At 35.3% G+C, this 25103-nt stretch overlaps 1 protein-coding gene across 5 annotated transcripts in view; it reads right to left on the bottom strand.

Moving 5' to 3' along the window:
- NEDD4 (neural precursor cell expressed, developmentally down-regulated 4, E3 ubiquitin protein ligase) overlaps positions 1 to 25103 on the bottom strand; it is a 105016-nt gene that overhangs the window by 42009 nt on the left and 37904 nt on the right. For 4 of the 5 annotated variants that reach the window (XM_012728781.1, XM_012728783.1, XM_012728782.1 and 1 more), the window contains exon 1: positions 19809 to 21371. The exons of the other annotated variant lie outside the window; for it this stretch is intronic. In XM_012728781.1, coding sequence (XP_012584235.1) covers positions 19809 to 21371 — 1563 coding nt within the window. Of the gene's footprint in view, positions 1 to 19808; positions 21372 to 25103 lie in introns of those variants that run through there. 5 annotated transcript variants of the gene reach the window in all.

The raw sequence follows: 25103 nt of genomic DNA, 5'->3' as shown, positions 1-25103 counted from the left end.
GTCGCCTCCTGGGCAGGCGGGAATCGGAACTCAAGAGGAAGCGGCTTTAGATTCTCAGTGCTGTGCTTTAACCCGCTGCGCCACCAGGGAGGGCCCTGCTGTGATGTTTTTGAGGTACATTCATACTGTAGCAAGTATTAGTACATTAGTCCTTTTTTCAATCGCTGAATATAACATTGTAAGGCTACCATATTTTATTAAGTTGACTAATATTTACACTCTTTCCATTTTTGGCTATTGTAAATAATGCTGCTAATATTCTGGTACAAGATTTTATGCTTTTTTTTTTCTTTTTTCATCTACTCTTAGGAGTGGAATTACAAGGTCATATGGAGCTCTTAACCTTTTTGAGGAACTGTCAGACTATTTAAAGTGGTTGCACCATTTACACTCTCACCAGCACTGCATGAGAGTTTCAATTTTGTCACATCCATATACCACTTATTTGTTTCCTAGTATTTTAACACTTCCTAGGAGTGAAGTGTATCTCAGTGTGGTTTTGTTTGTTTTCCCTGGTGACCAATGATCTTTTCATGTGCTTCTTAGTTCCTTATCTCTAAAAAGCTCTTAATTTATAAATCTCTCCTAGAGATTCAGGTTCCTTTATGGAGACAGTGCCTTGTTAATGCAGAACAGAAAAAAAAATTTTTACCCCATACATTGTTCTGGTTCTTGACCACATTTTGTGAACAGAAGCATACAACAAATTACCCCACATAGTGAAGACCTCCTTTCTCCAGCAACCTTAGCATATAAAAATGCACATTAGCATATAAAAAATTCATCATACGTCTTTCTTACATCTTCTTACTTTATACAAGTTGCCTGAAATGAGTTTTTCAAGTAACTTCTACTAAAATGAAATAAGCCCAAAGAACTATATGGCTAATATTAGAAAAATGAACAAATTTTCCAAACTACAAGGCAGTATGGTTTTGGGAGAGGGAGACTATGAAACTGGGAACTATCCTAGAAAATCTGGGACATATGGCTGCTATAAATATAGGAGAATTAGAGATTATTTTTCCAGTTACAAAGAAAAAGTAATAGTCTTAAATTCATTCCAATGAAGGCAAGTCAATCTGTGATGTTCATTAGTATTTCCCTAGCCAACCAATTGTTCCAAATTCTGAATATCATGCATTTCTTTGCAAGAGTTATTTCCTATATTTGAACTGCATACAGCTTACTTCATAAAGCAAAGTTGCATTTGGTAAAACAGAAGTAATTTAAGAATGGTTAAAAATCTGAGAAATTCAGAACAGCAGGTGATTTTAAACAGGACCATCTGTAGTAGGCACAGTTTAGTCAGAAAATAATTTTTGAAAATATTTGAAAGATATGAATTTCAGTTTCTTAAAATAATTTTTAGAATATGAAAAAAGAAAAATCCAAATTGCTGTTTTTATAAAACATAAATTAGAACTACAGGCAGCTCTAAGTTTAGGAGGACAAACTATTACTAACTTTGATAATGCTGAAGAGAGGCTGAATGTTCTGCTTTAAAAGAACCCAGTATCACCACATGGTACCCACCACTAAGGTTGGGAAAGACCTCCACCATAGTCCAGTGTGCTCCTCCCCACTATGTTCTCCCCTTTCTACCTCTTTTTCTGGTAGCCTCAATTCTACAGTCAGATTTATAGGGTTTGTCATTAGTTGGTTTTATCTGACTTTTTGTTTTGTTTCTTGATTCCATATATACAAACTCCATGTGGTACTTACTTGTCCTTCTGTCTCTGAATTACTCTGTCTAGCATAATGCCCTTCACTTCCATTAAAAGCACACCTGAATGGTGTGGTCCTGTACTTCTAAGTTGTATACAATGATGTAGATCAATGCTATACTAACAAAGGAATTTATTCTACAAGTACACACTAAAAGAGAAGCCAATGTTAAAAAATTAGAACTTTTAAAAGATAAGCTGTCACAGTTATAAAGAATACTTGGCTATAAAATGAGTTCCATTAAATGTGAGTTACAAGTAATTTCCCAGGAAACGAGACTGCTATGTGCAAAAAAATGAAGCTAGACAACTACCTTGCAACATGTACAAAAACCAACTCGAAATGGCTTAAAGAACTAGACATAAGACGCAAAACCATAAAATATCTAGAAGAAAAAGTAGGCAAAACACTGCACGTCATACCTCAGTAACATCTTTAGTGATACAACACACCCAAAGCAAGGGTAGTGAAGGAAAGGATAAACAGCGGGACTACATGAAGTTAAAGAGCTTCTGTACAGCAAAAGAGACACTACACAAAACAAAGAGACATCCCACTGATTGACAGAAAATATTTGTGCACAATACTAATGATGAAGGACTGATCACAAAAATATACAAAAAGCTAATTAAACTCAACAAAAACAAAGAGAACAACCCCATCAAAAAATGAGCAGAAGAGCTACAAAGATATTTCTCCAAAGAAGAAATGCAGATGGCAGCAAGCATATGAAAAAATATTCAACGTCACTTGTAATAAGGGGCATGCAAATTAAAACCACAATGAGATACCTTCTCACACCAGTGAGAATGACATGTATTAAAACAACTAACGACAATAAATGTTGGCGAGGATGTGGAGAAAAAGGAATTCTCCTACATTGCTGGTGGGAATGCATAGTGGTACAACCACTATGGGAAGCTGTTTGGAGTTTCTCAAACTGCTAAAAATGGAACTTCCACACGACCTAGCAATCCCACTCCTAGGTATCTACCCAAAAGACACAAAAACACTGATTCAAAAGGACACCTGCACCCCCTGTTTACTGCAGCACTGTTTACAATAGGGAAGACATGGAATCAACCCACATGCCCAAAAACAGATGACTACATTAAAAAGATGTAGTACACAGACACAATGGAATATTACTCAGCAATCAAAAAAGATAAAATCATGCCCTTTGCAGAACATGGGTGGAGCTGGAAGGGATCATGCTTAGTGAAATAAGCCAGAAAGTAAAAGAAAAATACCAGATGGTTTCACTCATAGCTGGAGCGTTAAGGGATCAGGAGGCAGAGGGTAGGGGGATAGAGAGAGAGTGAAACAAATGTAATAAAGTAAAAATGAGAATAACAAACAACTATAAACCAGAGACATGATATGCGGTGGAAAGGGAAAGGGATAAAAACTGGGGTAGGAAGAGGGCACAGGACTATGGCAATGTCACACAGGTGAATTGGTGGTGAGAAGCCCATGGGGACTACAACTGAGATGGAAAAATGTACAAAATGAAGAATGATATAAAAAATAAATAAGGAAAAAAATAATTTCCCAGGAAAAATCTATATAAAAAACCAAATTTAAAGGGAGAATCACTTCCTCATAACCAGAGTCAAACAGTGTAGCCAAAAGTTTTCTGTATAATATCCAACTTATTATTTTAATTATTCTTTTTAATCAGTGAAAATTAATTCAATATATGAATGTTAAATATTGTACAGTTTGTTTTCAGAATTAGCCATTTTTCTAATCAAGATGATTTCTTAAAGTAGTTTTAGAAAACACAAGTAAAACCCACTCAGCGTTGAAAACTGAAGTAGTTTCTACTCTCTAGCTATCTCACTCTACCCTCTGTCCTTCCAAGAGGTAACAAAGGATATTTTGGTTAGTTGGTTCTTTGACATCCTCATATATATCACTTCTCTTTCAACAATATTGCTAAGTCTTCATCCAATATCTCTTCATGTTGTGATTCTTTTCCTCATCATGATTTTTATATTGTGCCACTGCATGGGATACCAAAGATTATTTAACATGTTCCCTATAATAGGCATCTAGGTTGTTTCTAATTCTTTGTTTTTACAAGCAATGCCCCAGTGAATAAACTTGTATTTATTGTTTTTTTGGGGAAAATGTATATATATACCAAAAGTAATTTTCATTTTATATAATCAAAAAGACTATAGTGAATTAATGTGAAGTAATCAGAAATGAAAATAGATCTCACAGACTGATTGGATGTTACAGAAGGAAACAATGTCCTAAGGAAGTCAAAAAGCACATAAAATGTTCAAAGATAAAATAACAAAGATTCATGATTAAAAGGTTTCATGGGAATTTATATCTTACACAGACTTGTGTTCACATAGTTGTACTAAAATTTTTAATGTGCAAATGCCATGATTTTTCTGTAAAATTAGTCACTCTAACAAAAAATGAATTAGAGCAGGCAATAAAAACTGAAAATTTATAATATAAAATTTTTCAGTAGGAACAATATAAGAAAGCCATTATCATTTAAATTAAAGCAAGGAATTCAGAGATATTTAAAGGAACATAAAAGAACAGAGAAGAGTTAGAAACTCAAGTTGAGACACCAAAAGGGAAACTGCATAGAAGGCTTTTTGTTTTTGGTAGAATTTAAACTCTCATTCTACTACTTCCAAGTTAGGTTAAACATTTCTTAAACACATGAAATGTTGATACTTTGACATAGCAAATATTAGCACATGTGAATCTCTGAGAAAAATAAACAAAACATGTATGAATGAAGTTACTTATAGTATGTTTTTAAAATAAGGAGTCATATTTTTAGCTTTCCAAATGTTATAAAAACTTATTTTTAATGAGCAACTCCCCTCTCCAAGTCTATATGACATGGATTTATACTACATCCTGGATATAAATAAAAAATAATTATGAAAACTACTCTAACTATTTAGCTTAACTATGTTCTAACATATGCAAATTTTATTAAGTAAAATTGTATTTGCATAGCTTCTACCTTTTTACTTACATTCTCACTCACATTATACTATGGCCTTTATGTTTGAAATATTTTTCAGGAAATTCAGTTTATTGATTCAGTAATCTAGTGTGTTGAGGGGGAAATGTTGTTAGTTAAACAAATAGTATAATCTAATCCACACTACAAAATCACAGTCCTGTGGAAACTGGATGTCTTCGGTGAAAGCAAACATTCACAGACCCAAGTTTGTGATTCCTGTAGCCAGCCAGCCTGTCTGGTAGACGCAACTGTAAGATACAAACTGTACTTGTTCCTTGATAAAAGCTTCATACTACTTAAAAATTTAGGGACATGCATTCAACAGCCCTTAATATCCCTCACATTTTTAAAGTGATTTTTACCTAATTTTACAGGACTGGGTGGAGAGTCAGAGAAACCAACGTCCTAAAGCAGTTTCAGTTTGTTAACTTCTGAATTTCTGTTTCCTTGGAGGTCTCTAATTTATAATCATCACAAATTTGTGGGAACTGTATTTTATCTTGATACATTACTCTACCTTTCTATGCTTTAAAGTTTTGCTATCATTTTCAGTGAATAATTTCAAATATAATTTTTTTTAAATATTACAAAAGATAAGGAATCTATAGCAGACAAGGAACAGGAATCTAGTTAAAATGTACTAAACATGAAATGGATTTTATAATTATTTTAAAGCTAAAATAGAATCTATCCAACATGCTTTTAGAAGCAATTTATACTGCATACCTCTAAACAGGAGGAATTTAAAAGATGAAGAGAAAGTTTTGCATTTATGACAGCTTTTTTCTCCCCTCAAGAATGGTGGCGGGGTCTCAACAACTTCTCCCATTGTTCCAAATTTGTATTTCTAAGCAAAGGAAAAAAGCAAGAAGGCTAAATGTATACGTATAATTTAACCAGGAAACACCCTCAGCTAAGATAACTGATAGAAGGGATAGGGCACTTCTTTTCAGAGAGGAAAATATTCATTCTTCATTGAAGATAAACAGAAAGAAGGTGATAGCAGTTGAGGAGAGCAGACTGCAGGTTATCACTCCCAATCTAATTTTTTTTAAGATTTAGATTGAGGTAGTTCACGCAAGTGGTTTTCAAATTTCAGCATGTATCAGAAACACCTGGAAGCCTTTTGAAAGACAGTTTACTGGACCCCAACCCTAGAATTTCCAGTTCAGTAGGGACCTGAGAATCTGCATGTTTCACAAGTTATTAGGAAATACTCCTGCAGCAGATCCAGTAGTCACTGGGAGAAGATCTCTATATAATACACCTTCTGGAGAAAACCAGGAAGGAGACAGTGACTGATAATAACTGAAGTAATAAGTGGGGCATCTAAATTTATCGATTTTTATCATGCCTACTTCCAAAAGGACTTGGCAGTTTAATGACAACAGACAATGTAAATTAAAACAGTTAAAGATAACAGACCAGAAGCCCTCTAACAAGCAAAGGAGTCAGGTATCAATGTATTTGCATGTCTTTCTACCTTACACAGTGCAAATAAAAACCTATCACTCAATATGCAATCCTCCTTTTAAAATCTAGGAAAATTGCTATTGTAAAACTCCATTTCCCAAGTGGGTTTTGAGGAATAAAAGATATGCTAGATATCATTTTGATATCAGAAAATATCACAAGGTTGTTACACAGTTGGGAAACATTTGATTAAACCAAGTTAAAAAGTTTCCTTAGGGACTTAATTTTACTGTGTGCACTGTGACATTTGAGATGATACAAAATTATTTGTCAGTGGGATGTGTTTTATATGCTAGATCTTATAGACTGGTTAGGGACACATTTCAAAAATACTCATTGAGAGGAAAAAATGTATATTCCCTAGCATGGGATTTTAGACTCTACTTTGTTTTACTAATCTAGCTTGCTGTCTTACCTGTTAATTGAAACTGTTCTAGTCTATAGTACTGTGCCTTTACTGAAAAAAAATCCTACTATTTTGCCCTCAAACTCAATCAGTTTCTTAAAGTTTCTTTCTCTATTGATTTATAAGGCTCTACTCAGTGCAATTTTATTTTTAAAGTTTTATATATTTATGCATACAGAACTGGAGTACAAGCCTGAGGTACAGGGGTGGTGAGAGGCTTCACTGGAGACAGTGGGGGAGTAGAACAGCCAGATCGATGAGGTACATTGCTGAAGGGGGTAGGTGGGAAAGGGTGGGTCACCTCTGGGTCAGGGATCTAACTCGCACTGAAGTGCAGCTTGCTTGCAGTGCAGGTCCTAAACCTTTGCGCCAACAGGGAAGGCACTCGATGCCATTTTAATGAAATGTTTCTGATAAGACTAAATTTTTGATGAGACCCAATTGCCAATTTTCTCTCTGTAATTCTGCGTTACCTTGTATTTATTATTTTTTTAAGATTTATTTGTGCATACAGAATTGGGGTACAAGCCAGAGGTGCAGGGGCGGTGAGAGGCTTCACCAGAGACGGAGTTGGGAGCAGAACAGACAGACAAAGTACACTGCTGAGAGGAGCAGAGCACTGGTCAAGAGAGGTCTGCGCCAAGTGGATCTCCTCAGGGGCAGGGCGGGGATCGAACTCATGCTGAAGTGGCCTCAGCCTTAGTGCTGTGCTTTAACCAGCTGCACCACCAGGGAGGGCCCACATATGCACTTTGCTTCTCTTCAATTTCAGGCTTTATAAGACTATAAATTTCACGAGGGCTGAAAATATCAGTGATTGGCTTCCATAGTTGGGCTCTGTGCTATGTGTGATAACAGAGTATACATTTCTGCATGGTTGACCTGCACATATAACTGACATATATACATATATAATTAAATAGTAAAAACTGTATGGAAAAGTAGAGTGTAAGGCTGTACACTGGAAAGAGGTAGGGACAATTTCTTTTTCTTTTTTAAAGATTTTATTCATTCATACAGAACTAGGGTACAGGCCAGAGATGCGGAGGGTGAGAGGATTCACCAGAGACAGAGTGGGGAGCAGAACAGGCAGATCTATGAAATACACTGCTGAGGGGAGCAGCGGGCGGGTCAGGAGAGGTCGTCTGCTGTGCCATGTGGATCACCTCCTGGGCTCGGGATCGATCTCATGCGGAAGTGGCTTTAGCTTCTTAGTGCTGTGCTTTAAGCCGCTGCACCACCAGGGAGGGCCCGGGACAATTTCTTTTTAAAAAGATTTATTTATTTATGAATACAAGAACTGGGCTATAGGTCAGAGGCGCAGGGGCAGAGGGAGAAGGTAGAGAGTATTCACCAGATACAGAGTCGGGAGCAGAACAGGCAGATCTACTGAAATGTACTGCTTAAGGCGGGCCGGTGAGAGATACAAGGAAGGTCTGCAGCTCCCTGGCAGGCTGCTGAACTTGTGCTGCACCGGATGCTGATAGCTTGATAGTGCTGTCTTTCACCCCTGCATCACAAGGGAGGCCCCCGCTGTTTCTTTTCATTTGTGTAATAGCCATTCTCAAAGGTGTGAGGTCACAGTTCACTTTTTTTTTTAAAGATTTATTTATTTACGCATACAGAACTGGGGTACAGGCCAGAGGTGCAGGGACTGTGAGAGGATTCACCAGACATTGGGGAGCAAAACAGACAGATGGACTAAGTACACTGCTGAGGGGAGAAACAGGCGAGACTGAAGACGTTTGCCAGGCCATGTGGGTCAGTTCAGTCGCGGGGGGTCAACTCATGCTGATGTGGCTACAGCTAGCTTTATAATGTTATGCTTTAACCAACTGTGCCACTAGGGAGGGCCTTTGTTTTGATTTGCATTTCCTTAATAATAAAAGATGAAGAGCATCTTTTTACATGCTTATTGGTCATTATACATCTTCTTTGGAGAAGTATCTATATAGAGCTTCTGCACATTTTTTAATTGGGTTGTTTTTGTATATGTGTTGAGTTTTATGCATCCTTTATATAATTTAGATATTAACCTTTTGTTAGACATATGATTTGCAAATACGTTCTCCCATTCAGTAGGACATCTGTTTTTTTTGCTTTAATTCAATTTTATTGTTGTTGTACAGAGCCTTTTTGTTTGATTTATTTTTGTTTTTTTATTCTCGTCTATTTGTTCAAATCTCCAAATACATCTTTAAGGATAATGTCAAGAAGCATATAACCTAGGTTTTCTTCAACATAGTTTATGGCTTCAGTTCTTACTGGATTCTTAAATGTATATATGACTCAGTCTGACCATAAACAAAACAATAACTAGTATTGTTATATATTATAGGGCTTTATAGGTTATACTGTGCTTTCATATAGTCTCACATTATATCTCGATAGTAAAAGCTACTTTTTATTGAGCACCAACTATCTGCCAAACAAATACATAATTTCTAGTCTTTACCAAGTTTGTCATATTGCATATTTCATAAATAAGAAATTCAAACTCAAAGAAGCTATAAAAGGAATTGATACAGCTAATTCATCACAAACTACATTTTCATTGTACCTTGGAATGAAGAAGGTAGGTATCCTTCAGACACCCTACTCAGATGTCTGAGTCTTAAATGCAGATTTGTGATGAGACTTAAGTAAGGTGTAGGTAGGTCATAAATTCCAAGTACTACCTCTCACTCTTTAGTATCCAAAAGAAGATCTCAATTACAGTGGTAACTAATACATTATCAAAAAATGCTCTGAGAGAAACAGAATCCTCTGGTGAATAGTTAGCATGCTTAACTATAAATCAGAGACAATCAGCAGAAGAGGGGGAGGGAGAGGGATTAAAATAGGGGCAGGAAGAGCACAAGAGACTATCGTGATAGTTCATAGATGTCTTGGTGGTGGGAATTTTATGGGAACTATACATGAGAGGAATAATTAAACACTTCACAAAAATGAACAATGTTGTAATATGTATGTATAAATATTTTTAAAATATCAAATGAACATCACAAAATAGATGAAGAATTAGATAAACAAAAGAAAGGGAGCAGTATCTATCTTAAGCTACATTGATACTAAAATAACCTGGAAAACTTGTAGTTCTAGTAAGTTTAGATCTGTTGCTAATTTGAAGTTTGATAACTACATTATAGTTTTATATATTCAAAATATACTTATTCACTACAGATCTACTCCAAAGTGTTTATGGGTAAAATTATATGCTGCATGGGATTCATTACCAAAAAGGAAAATTCGGGAGATGGAAAAATGGAGGAGAGGAGACAGACCACATGACTGGCAAAATACTGATGAGTTGACACTACAGTTTCACTGAGGGCACAGATGTGGACTCATTGTATTATTCTTGTATATTTGAAATTTCCCATAATACTTTAAAATATTTTTTAAAATACATAGGCATTTATAATCATTTAGGTTATTAAAGTTACTGAAGAAAAACTAAGGTGAAATTCAGAAACAGAAGTAGAAACATACTTTGTTATTTAATCAATAAAAGCAGTTAGAACAAATTTATAAATGTTGGGAAGAAAGTAGGAAAAAGAAATATTTGAAATCTAAACTGGCTCTCACATAACATACTTAAATAATAACGCCTGAACTTACTTTTCACTTAACAATGGCAATGAATAATTTGTTCTGGACTGTATGTTCTCCAGACTGTTAAAAGTTATTCATCAGACTAAGCCTAAGTGGAAATTCTCCTTTAGATAATTTTTTTTCTCTTCCTTATGCTATTTTTAGCATAAATAACCTTCCTTAAGCATCTTATCCTATAGACACATCTCATGCAGGTAGGATGAGAGTCCTCTTGGCTAGCATACTAAAAGAATGCTTCCAGAACACACAGTGATGTTTCAGAATACACAGAGCAAATAAGCACAGTTCACCAACCACCATAAATATGAAATTTATTAAGTTTATCATAAGTTATTTTAACTTTTCTGAGGTTATTCCCTTCTTTCTTTCTTCTTCTTTTTTAAGATTTGTTTATTTATTCATACAGAACTGGGGTATAGGCCAGAGATGTGGAGGGTGAGAGGATTCACCAGGAGCAGAGTGGGGAGCAGAACAGGCAGATCAATGAGAAGTACACTGCTGAGGGGAGCAGCGGGCGAGTCAGGAGAGGTCTGCCATGCCATGTTGATCTCCTCCCAGAGAGGAGGGGAGCGAACTCATGCAGAAGAGACTTAAGCTTAGTGCTGTGCTTTAACCCACTGCACGCCCAGGGAGGGCCCTATTCCCTTATTTCTAATATGGAGATAATAACAATCTCAGAGAGGCTTTATAAAAATCTGAAGTGTTATAATATGAAGTGTTAATTGATTCCAACTTTTACAGAATCAGAGTTAAGAACAGAAAAAATAAAAATAATGTATCAGGATTTTTCTCCCCATTAAAAAAGTTACAACTAAGGTTCCAAGTTTGACTGACAGTGAATATCCACTATTGTACTCTACTAGGAGACCATTAAAGTCTTTTCTTTTTTGTCCTATATCCAAACACATTTTTAACAGGTCTATTTTCTTCCTCAGAGTGACAGGCATGTATAATTAAATTTAAACGTATTGCCAAGAATGTAAAAGATTGGGAAATATGTTAAGGAAATCACATTTTCTAGTATTAACAGTATTTAATATAACCTTTCTAGAAGTATGTCCATTTCCAGAATATACCCAATGCACTACAGATAACAGGTATTAAAAGTAGGTACCTCCTTTACTGTAAATTATGTTATCATTAGTCATTTAAGAATTTGGTATGTAAATATTACATTTAAGATATGGGTCACCCTGAATTAACTTAAGGTTCAGAACTTACATAAAGAAACTACCACACCTCTGAATCACACATGTAATACATAATACACGTTACCTTATATGCGTGTGTGTGTGTGTGTGTGTGTGTGTGTGTGTGTATGTGTAGAAAGAGAGAGAGAGAGAGAGAGTGAGTGGAAAGTTTATTCTCTGGAGGAAACAAACTGACTTTAGCAAAAAGACTTTTAGATACTGGCAGTTAGTGGCTTCACTCAACAATAAAGCCTACCAGTTGAAAAGCAGCACACAATTACAGAGGCTCCAGATAACTTCATAACTTAATAGTGACTCACTCTCAAACATGGACAGGCACAGTTCACCAAACACCAGGAGGAAAACATCCAATAACCAGGAGATAAAAGCAACAGTAAGAGCAAAGTGACCCACAAAAACCAGAGATAATAAAGGATCCATATAAAACGTTGAAAAATGAAAATATTCTCAGAGAAATAGAGAGACTATAATTATAAGACAAGGATGAGAACAGACAATCATCATAAAATAAGATAGGTCCTTAGAAAGTAAAATAATAAAGATATTAAAATTAAAAGGAAGGGGAATTTGAGGCAAATCTTCTAAGAAGTAGAATAAGGAGGCAAAGAACAGACCTTTGTAGAGAATTGTAAGATCAAATCTAAGATGCAAACTTTAGCTAACAGAAATTCTAGGAAGAAAAAAAAACAGAGAAAAAGAAAGGAAATCTTCAAAGAAATAAAACCTCACTTTTGAAGCAGACATGTTTTATCTTGATAAAATTTAAAATTAATTAAAAAGTATATGGCTATCATGTATTTCAGAGCTTAGGTGTTCACCTGCCTGTAGTAGGTATATGAATATTATTGTATATTTTACTGTGTTGTAATAGTTGTAATGTTGCCTTCTCACTCGAATTATAAACTCTTTGAGGCCGGGAATGTTTGACACTTAGATCAGGCACATATTCTATTTCTGATAAATACTTGTAAAAATCATTTGCTTTGAAGATGACTTGTGTTTCCATTAAGCTCTGTGACTCCTTAAGAGGGTTCAGTCTTTCAGGCTTAGTACAAAAGGTAAAGGTCATTCTTAGCCAAAACAGTTACTTGAAACTCCAGGCACAACTCCGAGAAACTGGCTCTTATATCAAGATGAGAATGAAGTCTTTTTCTTAAACAAAGCTAAGCAAAATGGCTTTGTTTAAATGTCCTTAAACATTTGGCCCATTCAGTCCTCTTTATAGAAAACTTGATCTAAGTCTCTATCCAGACACACAGTTCTACAGTACCAGTTAGTGGAATATGTAGGCTATGAATCAGACTTCACTGTGGAAACTAATCCTTGAGTCACGATCATAATATTCCATTGGCATCCACCCCAGGGACAAGGTATTCATTTAAGAGTGCCACTCTTTCATGCAAAGGATGAAGCATCAAGTAGCTCCCACTCATCACTACAGTCATCATTTAAATATCCTGATTTGGTTGTCTGTTTGTGCAAGGCTGTCTGCTCATCCTCATTTATAAGGTTTTTTTTTTCTTTAAAGATTTATTTATTTATGAATACAGAACTGGGGTATAGGCCAGAGGTTCAGGGGTGGGAGCAGAACAGGCCAACTGACAAGTACACTGCTAAGGGGAACAGCGGGTGGGTCAGGAGAGGTCTGCAGCACCATGTGGGTCACCTCCGGGGTGGGCATCAAACTGGTGCTTAAGTGGCTTTAGTTTCTCAGTGCTGTGCTTTAACCCACTGCACCACCAGGGAGGGCCCATTTATAAGGTTTTATAGTTATCTTTATCCCATTCCTGGGGTCCCTGACTTTGGTCATTAATTTAATAAATATTTATCGAGCATCTATTTTGAGCTAGGGATATAGCAGGGAATATAAGAAAAGGTCCCTGATTTAAGGAATTACATTCTAGTAAGTTGAAGCCCAGAAAAGCTAACACCTTCTCTAGAATTCTTCTCTGATTAATTCTAGAAAAGTTACAGTTGCTTGCCTGTTTGTATGCCTATTTCTATCTCATCTCTAGCTTTTTCTTGTATACTTCCTTCTACTCTTACCTGAAGTGTTTAGTATCTTATGAGGCTCCTTGAAATTAGAAATCCCCTACAAAGACTAAAAAAATTCGGCTAAGCTACAAAAACCCAGTCAGTTAAAATTTGATTTCTTAAACTGCTCTAATAAAAATGTTTCTTGTACACAAGAAAGATTCCTATATACATATTTTCTGGGAGTTTGTTAAAAACACAGAAATCTCAGGCCCCACTCCAAACCCACTGAACCAGCACCTGCACTTTAGAAGATCATGAAGTGATGTACACATACGTGAAAATTTTAGAAGTACTCGTACACCTGACCACTAATAAGGCATCTCCAATTGTAGTGCTCAGAGCTTTAGAACACACTATCTACCAACATAAGTTTGAAAGAAAACAGAACAATCAACAAAGGAAGAAGTGGTAAATAATATTACCTTACCCATATCAGAAACTGTTAGATTGCCAGCTTTTGTAAAGGAGACACATGATAAAAAATTGTGTAAGAATGTTTCTGTACTTAATGAACAAGTGAATTTGAATACAATGTCCACTGTTCATCAACATTCTTGATGTAAATTTCTTTTGGCTTCGCAATTTTTTTTCTATTAAACTAATCACATAATGTTTCACAATGTTATGGTTTTGTAATCCATCTAAGTCAAGAGAAAGCCTGATCTCTATTTTCTCCCACAGATAATTTAACTAGAAATGTCATGAATACTCTTGATCAAGGTTTCTTTATTGTGACTGGATGTTGAATTGACTACAAGGTTATAAACATGCTACTGCTTGCCCTTCCAAGTTCTCCTATCTGCTCTAGGCATACCGAAGCAGTTTGATTAAACCTCAGTGAGGGCAAAATTGCTTTTCAACAACTGCTCCCTTGTCGAGAGACTTCCCCCAAACAACTTACTGAACCAGAATAGATACACTCACTTCTTATTTTGAAATTATTTCTTATATCTGTAAGTGTCTGTCTTTATCTGACCATAGTCTTCCAACCTCCCGTGAGGGCAATGAGTACTGAACCACACAGTTGGGCAATACTTCAGGTATTTCCTGGATGTGCTAACAAGATCATTGGTTCCCTTTCTCAGCACGCACTCACTCCTGTTAACCAGCTTCCAGACCTCAACACATTGGCTGGCCAAAAGACCAAACACATTGGCTGGCCAAAGACCCTGCCAGGCCCCTTCTGCCCAAATAGACTCCTGGTCCTGGCTTCTCTTGGTCTATCCAGGGTCGTCCATGCTGTAAAGGTTCAAAAGGATGAAGCCTCATGACAGCCAGCACATGTGGGCTATAAATCCTGGAATAAGCAAGTGACAGAGAGAAAGAGATGCCTATTCTCCAAGTAGTTTCTAAACTAGGTCTTAAAATTCTCACTTGTTTATACATGAAAGCTGTATTTTATCTTATTTTTGGCAGCAGGGAGGGGGGTTAAGCAAGTTAAGACTAATGCAGTTCAAAATAAGTTGTGACTGTTCACAGAAAAGTTTTCACTTCTATTTCTCTGTTTACTTCATTTCATATTATTGATTCTTCATTTCAGTTTTCAGTGCCCCTGCTCAGATCCATAGTGAAAAAACAGAGAGGTACAGTATCCACCCTTCCCTGAAAAAAACAAACTACAATATTCTTAGAGATAATTTATCTTATGCTTCTAATATCCACACAGTACCATGTGCTTTATATTGCAGTCACTAAACAAATACCTTGCCTATACTACCTCATGCCTATTATTTAGCCTATTGCATGACATGTCTATTATATGTTTGCCATTTCTGCTTCCTTGCACTTGTTTCATTCTTATGTAAACTGGGATTTTACACTATTCTCCTATCATTGCTAAAGCTAAAGCTTCTAAGGAACTCTTAACTCCACGTTCAACAGAAACATAAGTTCTCTGTTGACATTCTGGAATTTTACCTTCCTTTGATTTTGATGCCTCCATCCTCTCCTAGTCTTTCTGGCTCTCTAGTGGTTTCTTGTTTCTTCTTTACCTACACTGTATCTCCCCCCATCTTCCCAAAATTGGTGGTCCCTAGAATTCTGATTAATCCTCTCCCTTTATTTCACTTTTCAGGCTTTTTCAATTCATTCCCACCTAAGACTTTACTTATGCCAAAACTCCTAAGCCAGGTTTCCAGTTCCTACTTTTCTCCTTAGTCCTGGTCCTCTATCCCCAACTGCCCCATAGATTTGACAGCAGTGCTATTACCAGGCAACGTATCAGTACATAATCTTAACAATGGATGGTTTATTTGTATCATCTAATCTAATGCCTTTTCCTGAATTCCTTACCTTAGTTCACAGCATCTCCATTTACCCAGTCGACCAAGTTAAGAAAATTTTGGTACATTAATAATCCAAGGCATCATAAAAAATGTATCACTTAAAGACATAAAAACAAGCATGTTACACTCTCAAAGACTTCCATTGCCTAACTATTGCCTGTTAGTTGGTAACACACTGCTTTCTCATCAACATGAGGTATTTCATCCAATGTGACTTCCCACCCACTTCTAATGTATAATCTGCTCTGATACCCTGGGGTGCCTAATGCTTGATTTTTAGTGTGATTTCTCCCAGTACTAGCCTTGCCTATATGGCTACTTCAGCCTAGAACAATGACCTCAACAGGGATCAGTTTTGGCCCCAGGGGTCATCTGGAACTGTGGAGACATTTTTTGATGGTCACAACTGGCATCTAGTAGGGTTAGGACAGAGATATTGCTAAATTTCCTACAAGGCACAGGCCAGCCCCCACATAACAAAACATATGCAGACCAAAATGTCAGTAGTGTTAGACTGAGAATCCCTGTCCTAGCATATCCTTCTTGATTTCTCTGCCTGGGCAATTTCAACTAACTTACTATTATGACTTAGCTCAAGGTCACCTCCTCTGTGTAGACTTCCTCTGCAAACCTGGTACTCTCCTCTGGACAAATACTGCATCTTCTTTCTCATTGTCTCATTCACACCTCTATTTTGGTAGACCACAATGAACATTTTTGTTTAACAGTATATCTCTGTTACCAGAGTGGGAGTTCCCAAGGAAGCTAAAGACTGTACTTTATCTTTTATTACCAAGATTTGGGTCAATGCCTGGCAATTGGTAGGAACTAAAAAGTATGCTAGATAAATGCACAGAAGAAGAAACATCCATAAAGAAATACAAAGTATTTCTGAAGCAAACATTTCAGCTAACAGAACCTCCTTGTAATTAATATTATAATTCTTCAGTTCTAAGGAATAAATATATATAAGCATAAAAGATTGCTGCATCACAGTTTTAAAGTTAATATTTATAAGTTATATTGTTTTTATAGGAAATGCAAAGTATTGCTCAAAAAAAAATTTAAGGAAATTTCTGTAAATATTCTGCTAAAGAATGAAAATAAGGACTTAGAAAAAATGTAATAATAATAATAAAGATAAAGATATTCTAAAACATTCATTTCAGAATGACTAAATGAATTAAGACATTATTACAATGTATAATCTTCAGATTAGTGTTAAAGGCTTTTAGAATAATTCAGACATAACTTTTTAAAAAATCTATACTAGACTTAAACAATATAGTTCTCAGCGACAATAAACAAAAACAAAATGTACTTAAAATAAAAAATATGAGACCAAATTTTCTAATAAAAACATGCTCATATATGAACAACGAAAGATATGTAAAAGTGTGGGAAAATACTAAGGTATTTTAAATAATAGGATAACAAAACCTCTGTACATCCAAACACAGAATTTAAGATCTCTAGAGAATAGAAGAAAATAAAACAAAAATAGTGCAGACACAGGTTTTAGGCATCTGAATAGTAATTTTTATAACAGGTTAAAAAGTACCTTAACTCCTTAACTATTTTTTGATGGTGCTAACAAAATATTACATACAGTATTAAACCATCAAATACCTAGTTTCAGATAAAAAGTCACTATCTAGCATTGACAAAAGTAATACTGTATTTCAGAAAGTACATATTGTAAACATGTCAGTTATTATGGTGTTCTTTGCTATGCCTGAAATAAACATCATTATGTGGACTACAAAGCCCCATCTTCACTTTAAGTTGTGAACATATAACAGAAACTGTGTCACAGATATAAGTAAAAGTCCTCATTAGACTTTTAAAAATTAGCCTTTAATAAACTGTTGATTAGAGAGTTGGAAGCTCATTATTATGCTGCTAGAGTGGTAGCTAAACACATAAGAAAAGAACCTTTAGACATCTCAATGTTTTAGAAATCAGGGTCCCTGACCAAGCAGTGATTTAATTTCACCCCTGCTGGGTGCAGATAGCTGACATTACTAAATGCTACTCTAATATCAACTTGTTAAATGCAAATCCAGACTCAGCATATCAGAATACCACCCTAGACTAACTGGAGTCACGGGAAATATTTTGGGAGCTGTTTATTTATAAAGGAGTTGCAATACACCACTATAATTAGATTGATATATAATTATTGATAAACACAGGATTATTTCTAAAAACCCATTATTGTTGTCATTACTATGTTTAGAAAAGGCAATACTAGTATTTTCCTCTTAAAACTAACTCTTACTGAGTCAATTAGATTAACTTAGATTTATTATACATTGATGTTAATGGTCACTATAAAATTTATAATACTTCTATAAAGAGAAATTGTCTAGTAAACATAAAAAGAGAAATAATTTAAAGCTCTCCCAGCACAATTCTAAACTATTTTATAATACAATAATCTAAACAATATCTAACATCTCATTGTCAGACAAAAAATTAAATTTGCTTAATTAAGTTTAAATAAAATGTCTATTTTTAGTCATGCAAAAGGCATTTAGTCATATACTATTAAAATATTAAAGAAACCATTTTCACAAGCATCAACAGCAAACTATAATATCAGCACAAAGTCAACTATTTTAGGGATAGCCTTATAAGTATTTCTAGATCACTTAATCCTTTCAGATTATTTTGCTAAATGTAAAATAAAATTACAAAGTACAGGTAATTCAATTAGCAAACTATTAATGTTTTTTTATAGTAATTACTTCACTGCTTTCTGTTAGAGGGCAAAACAAGTGAGTGGATTATAATCTTCTAAAAGGCTGGTTTTGTAAATGGAACTAACAATTCTAAAATTTCAAATATAGATCAGAGTTTGAAATCTGATCTTTTATCCATACTCAAACTACTTGCATATATTAAAATCTAAACATTAGATAACAATGATTATATGTTATATACTAGATTCAAAAAAAGAAAAGCTAACAATGATTTAATATTTTAATTATTTAAAGCTGCTTGTCCTGAAGTTTATTTTAAAAACTTTGGTACAGATAGTGAGTACTATGTAAACACAAATAAACAGATCAGTTTTTTTTCCCCAAACTATTATGTACTGACATCTAGCCCTGCTTTAGTAGGATTCTTTTTTAACTTCTTTGAGTCTAGCAAGATCTTTAAAACATTGAAACTTAAAAAGAAAGCTTTGTGTTCAAAACTCTTAAAATGCCTTAGAAAAGAAAAATCACATAAAGAAATATTTTGGTTAACTCATTAGCATTATATTACTAATATAATAAAGTAATTTATCAAAATAAATTAATAAAGTAACTAGAAAATTATAGGAAATGCCTAGCAATTTAAACGAAATGCAAATAAAGTTTAGAATTCAATATTGCTGAAAGAGTGAGCTACATATAAGAAGGCAGTCTTAGGTAGTAGCTAAAGAAAAATAGGGTGGAAACAAAATTCCTGTGGTTGAATGTATATACAAATGCAATTGACATTTATTTTTCCTCTTCTTTAAATATACAGTGTAATAATTTTTATGATGATCTAATAATACATGTAGTTTAGAAAAACAATTTACCTAATTTCATTTATAATAAGATTTTCACATTTTTATATGGACTTTTTAATTGTTTAATATTTTAAATAAGAATATTTTCACAATGATTAAGAAAGGGAAAAGTACTGACTGAGCATTTTTGGAAGTAGGCAAAAAATATGAAAGTAGATATAAAATACAATGCCACTTGAGGAAAAGAACAGACCAAGGTAAATGGTATAAGATATAATTTAATGCTTGTTTTTATACTATAGAAATATTTTATAGCTTAAATCACATTGGAAAGTTTTTCCTTAATGCATATTTTCTACATCAGTAAAATAACGACAACAACAAAATGAAAACCCACTGGGAGTACTTCAGATTTACAAATACAAGGTTCACAACTACAAAACTGCTAAGTTATAATAAATTGAAACAAGTATTTCATTAAGCTATTCTAAATTTACATTTACATATAAATTTACATTTACAAAAACCAAAGGAAACTTACCTTCTTACAAGAATGCTTCAGACAATTAGATAGTTTATTTGTGATATCCCTGTTGTTGTCTTTTGGTAAGTTATCAACTGTACCTTCTTTTCCAGATGCAAACTTTATGAGTAATTGAGATGGTCCCCCCTTAGAACAATTGTGTTTAAGGCTGGATAAACAGGAAACATTCGGGTAAGTGCCTCCCAATGAAATACTTCTTTGTAAAACAGCATGGCTTTTGTTTATCTGTGAATTTGGTCTCTCCAACTGTCCAGTGATATTTATTTGGTAATCTATATTTGGGGAAGATGGTAAACATGCAGATGTCCTATGCACATGTTTAACATACTCTGATTTTGAATTAAACTTAGCTTCTGACATCTCTGGTTTACAATCACCATTTGCTGTTTCACAATCTAACGTAGTTGCTTTCTGTTGGGTGAAATGCACTGAAACACAAGAATAGCCTTCAGATGACTTTTCACAGACAGTCCGGTTTGAACTATTGCTTGCAATAACAATTTTCTTTTGGAAAGAGCCCTTTCTGTGAAGCGGCCGTATATCTCTTACTTCTCCCAGAGTACACGTTGTTTTAGATAACCGAAGTCCATTGACAGCTGTTGAAAGAAATCCCTTAGCATTAGTACCATCTTCGCTGTGGGCAATTTCACTAGGAGAAATAATAAACTGGTGTGAGGTTTGATACGATCCTTTGTTTGTAAGAGTACCTGTACTTGTTGGAGAAGTTGGTGGGGTACTTGAAGGACTCCTAGGAAAAATGACTAAGGATGAACAACGTTTCAGTGGAATTTTTGAGTTCCTGCTCACTGGCAATTTTACAATTTCCAGTCCATGTTCCAAGTCATCCTGGACAAATGAAACTGTACTTGTACTTCTCGAAAAAAATTCAGAAGGAGTAATATTCCTGTTTGGCACACTTCCAGTAGAAGTGTTATCAGAAGACAAATTTCCACCAAAAAAACAATCATCAGTTGGTGGGGAGGTATAACTGCTGCTGTCACTGATGATACTGTTGGTATAGGAACCTCCACTTGTGATACTTGTGCATGACCCATAATCACTACAATTGCTACTATAAGACCCATTCTCACTGGTCAAAAAGTTACTAAGGCTATCACTGCAGATGGCAGCACTGCTTAAAAGGTTACCTTCAGTCACAACATTCAGTTCATTCTCAGCCACAGCACTACTGTAAATGCCATCCTTCAAGGCAGAAGTAAATGAAGCATCATCACCATCAGCTAAGACACTGCTCGACTGAAGACATCCACTGTACCTTGTTGGTTGTAGTGAAATCTGTAGACAGCTGCTCTTTTTATTAACATTTTCAGGTGAAGGAACAGATGCTCTTTCCTGAGATTTAACGTTTTCCTTTATTAACGGAGCTAGTGCTGTCGGTCTAGGCGTCAGCTTCATCTGAACAACATTAGACGCTGAAATCCGTGTTGGTCTTTGAAAACACATGTGAGCATTGCTATCCAAATCATCTCCGGAGTTTTCTGACAAAGGATAAGTATTGCTTCTTCTGGCTGCAAAGTGCAATCGTAAGCTTTGTGCCATTTGTTCTCATTTCCAAACATGTTAAGGGCTGAAAGTCATAACGAAGATCTCTGTCGGTAGACAGACTAGAAGCAGCTGCACGCCATCGAAAGAAAAAATCATGTGTGGTGCCTGAAAGAGTACTTAAGGAGTAGTCTTTATCTTAAGTTATACATCAGATAACAGCTATCACAGAAAGAAAAACACGACCCATTCCTGAGACTGACGTATCCAAAATGTCTTGAATCGCTTGTAGTCAAAATGCCTTCACTTACAAAGCACTTGATTTCCAGCGACCTTTAAAGCTGAGCTCAGCTGCAGCACACTGCCTCGAACACTGCCAACCTTGTTTCAATTATACCTTCTCCAATTTGCATGAATGAGTAACACAAGAACAACAATCTTCTAGCATTTCAAGTTGAAACAGTATTTTTTCACTCCAGCTCTACTAACTGAACATTTAACTAAGTGAATCACGGTGCCTATACTTTTCTCCAGCAGAGTTTGACCACTAATATTTTTACCCATAGGGATAGAATTACAGGAAGTTGGTAGGAACGAAGCCCCATGTAATTGAGTATCAAATCAAAGATTGAATTTCTAAATAGTGGCTATACTAGGAATCTAGTCAAGTTAGTTAATGTACAAATAGAGTTAAATTTTTTAAAAATGAGTAAATTCAAACAGTTACATATATTTGAATATACCGGAATTTTGGGGTGAAGTAAAATTTTAGCATTAAATCAAATAAACATTTCGTTGCCAAAATTCTATAAAAAGTGAAAGCTTAAGGGTAGGAGGCAAAATTAGCGTAATAATGCTAATGCAAAAACTGAGCATACATCTGAGGAAAAAAGCTTAAGAGAAGCTGTCACCAAGCATTTTCTCTTGTAATTTTAAAGTCTTTTGCAGCCAAGTAGTACAGTCTTTAAATGATGCCATTTATATTTTGACTATTAAAATTCTGCCAAGAAATAGCCTAAGCAAACATTCCATTAAAAAAATATATATGCAGATTAGACAGGAAAACTATACCCCAATATAGTTTAAGCACACAAGATATTTTATTCCACTGTCTCTACAACTCATTCATTTAAGAGTGTTGTGGTAAGTAAAGAAGTCTAAAAAGGATTTAACACATCAAATAAACACATCTCAATGCCAATTCTGTTCTGAAAAACTCTTAAGAGCTCTTTGCTGGCCCCTACTGGTAGTTTAAACAACCCATTTAGCTATTTCATATCTATAAAGAAATACAAACCAGTCTGCATATTTCTTAATATAAACACAGTACAAACTTGTTTATAGTTTTGGTTACTAGCACTGCCTTATAGGTAGAATGACTTACTACTGTGATAAAGATCCCACAGAAGAGAACAGTAAACTGTTTGTCCTTGTAGAGATTGTGATTTTGTGTGTGTATATATATATATATATTTTTGCTTTGTATTTATTTAACCTTTACTTTATTTTCAGTTTACTAGGTAATAAAAGTTTAATATTTTAATTTCTCCCCTAAATGTCATAGACCAAGGTTGGTATTCTATTTGAAAGAGACGAATTTATTTTTAAATAATACTCTAGGGTATATTTAAACCCCTTACCTGAATTTTATAGCTGGAACTGCAGTAATAAATATATACTGGCTCATTCATAGGAAAGTAAAATAGTTCAGTTGTTTACACCACATGGTACTACACCCAAGTTGTATTTTCCTAAGTGATTTTTTTCCTAAGTAAAAGCAAATATGTAAAACATGTACTTTGTTAAAAAAACAAAAACAAAACAACTTCTTAGTATAGATCTGTTTTCAATTATACCTTTCTAACAGTATATTTAATCAAGACATGACAAAATAAAAAATATGGGATTTATTAAAACTATATTTCTGACTCAAAAGATAGTAATATTTCAGAACATGGACAAATACAAACTTAATAAAATTATGTTACCTTGGTTTTGTGTAACTGTTTCTTTTATTATTTTACAAAATTCACTGAATATCTTCTTATCCCCCCTACACAAGAGAGTATTAATCCTTCCACTTTGCCTTGCAACTTTCCTTCTTTACTTAAGGTAGAGTTCTGATTACTCAAAAGAAGGGGCCATTTCTCATGGGCTGATCCACGAACTGTAATTCTCATGCCTGTGGCCTGACACTACTTAAAAAGCAAAGCTCTTCTGTTGTCAATATAAGAAAATGAACCCAAAATATCCGGTTAAATATCCCTGGGAAATTTCACTATATGCATCAGTTTCATATCCTCTGAGTAGATTTTAAGCTTCCAGAGTGTGAGAACTATGCCGAACATTTCTTCTCAACCTCCAGAACTCATTTGAGTACTAAGTAAGTGCTAACACAAGGTTCGTTGGATGAATGAGTTGTACTGACTACTGCTTTCTTTCAGAACTTTTCTGTAAAGCTGGCCAACCTACTACATTTTTTTAGACAGTTGATATCTCATTTTATTAAACAAATGATCAATGTAATTGCTGATACCACAAAGTACTGTCAAGACAAGGGAGGAGCTTTATTTGCTGTATCTTCCTCCTCAAACTCTTTAATTTTTAAAAACTATTTATTTATTTATGCATATAGAACTGGGATAAAGGCCAGAGGTGTAGGGGCAGCAAGAGAAGCCAGCAAAGGCAAAAGTGGGGAGCAGAACAGGCAGATGTACTGAAACACACTGCTGAGGATAGCAGCCGGCGAGACAGGTCTGTTGCGCCATGTGGGTCACCCCCGGGGCTGGGGATCAAGCTCGCATTGAAGCAGCAGCTTGCTTGCAGTGCTGCACTTTAACCCATTGTGCCACCAGGGAGGGTCACCTCCTCCAACTCTTGATGGTTTCTTACTTCTTGGACTGGAACTGCTCCTTAGGGCACTTCATTGCTTTCTCAGTTTTAAACCTGTGGACCTTAGCCTGGTCAGCCAAGAGCTTCTTCCTGGCCTTATCAGCTTTCAGCTGATGCATGTGTTCCATGAGAATCCTTGGTTTTGAACATATTCCCCTTCACTGTCAGGTACAGGTTGTGATACATGTGGAGATTAATCTTCTTATATTCACAATATCTTCCGAGCAGCTGCACAGAATTGCTGACTTCCTCATCCAGGACACCATCTCAGCATTCCACCATTGGCAGGACTCTCTTGCTTACCTGTGTCCATATGCCTGCCCCTCCAGTAAGCCAAGGTGTTTTTCTGGCATCGAGCCCAGGAATGGACAGTCACAAGCTGCCAGTTGATCAGTATGTCTTTGAAGAGCTTTAGCATCTGCTGAGGGAAATTGGCCTTGGTGATTTCATTGGTCTCACTAAGGTCCAACCAGACTTTCTTTATGCCACAGTGGAGGGAATTGGAAGTGAACTTGTTCTGAAGCCTAAGCATACTCATGGTTACAGCAGCTGTGCCAAAGCAAAGAATTCTTAAACTACTACTTCTAAGAACATATCAACAGGCACTGCAGCCAGATGAGAAGGAATGGTGTTGGCAAAATTTGCAAAGAGGGATTCAGTCAAGTAAATATAAGGTAAGAGAATCACATGTTACTCAGCTATAAGAAAAAAAGGTGAATATGTCTTTTGTAACAAAATGGAAGGAACTTGAGGGGATATGCTAAGTGAAAAAAGACAGAGGATATAGACAATCCTCAGATGATCTCACCTATAAGTGGAATATGACAAAACAAAGCAAGTGAATGGACAGAACAAAATAATAAACTAGTGGATGTGGAAAATAGAACTGATCTTACC

This window comes from Condylura cristata, unplaced genomic scaffold, assembly GCF_000260355.1.
Source record: "Condylura cristata isolate star-nosed mole 26May11 unplaced genomic scaffold, ConCri1.0 scaffold00023, whole genome shotgun sequence".
Classification (NCBI taxonomy): domain Eukaryota; kingdom Metazoa; phylum Chordata; class Mammalia; order Eulipotyphla; family Talpidae; genus Condylura; species Condylura cristata.
Note: the sequence above shows the minus strand (reverse complement) of the source record. Positions and strands in the feature narration are given on the sequence as shown.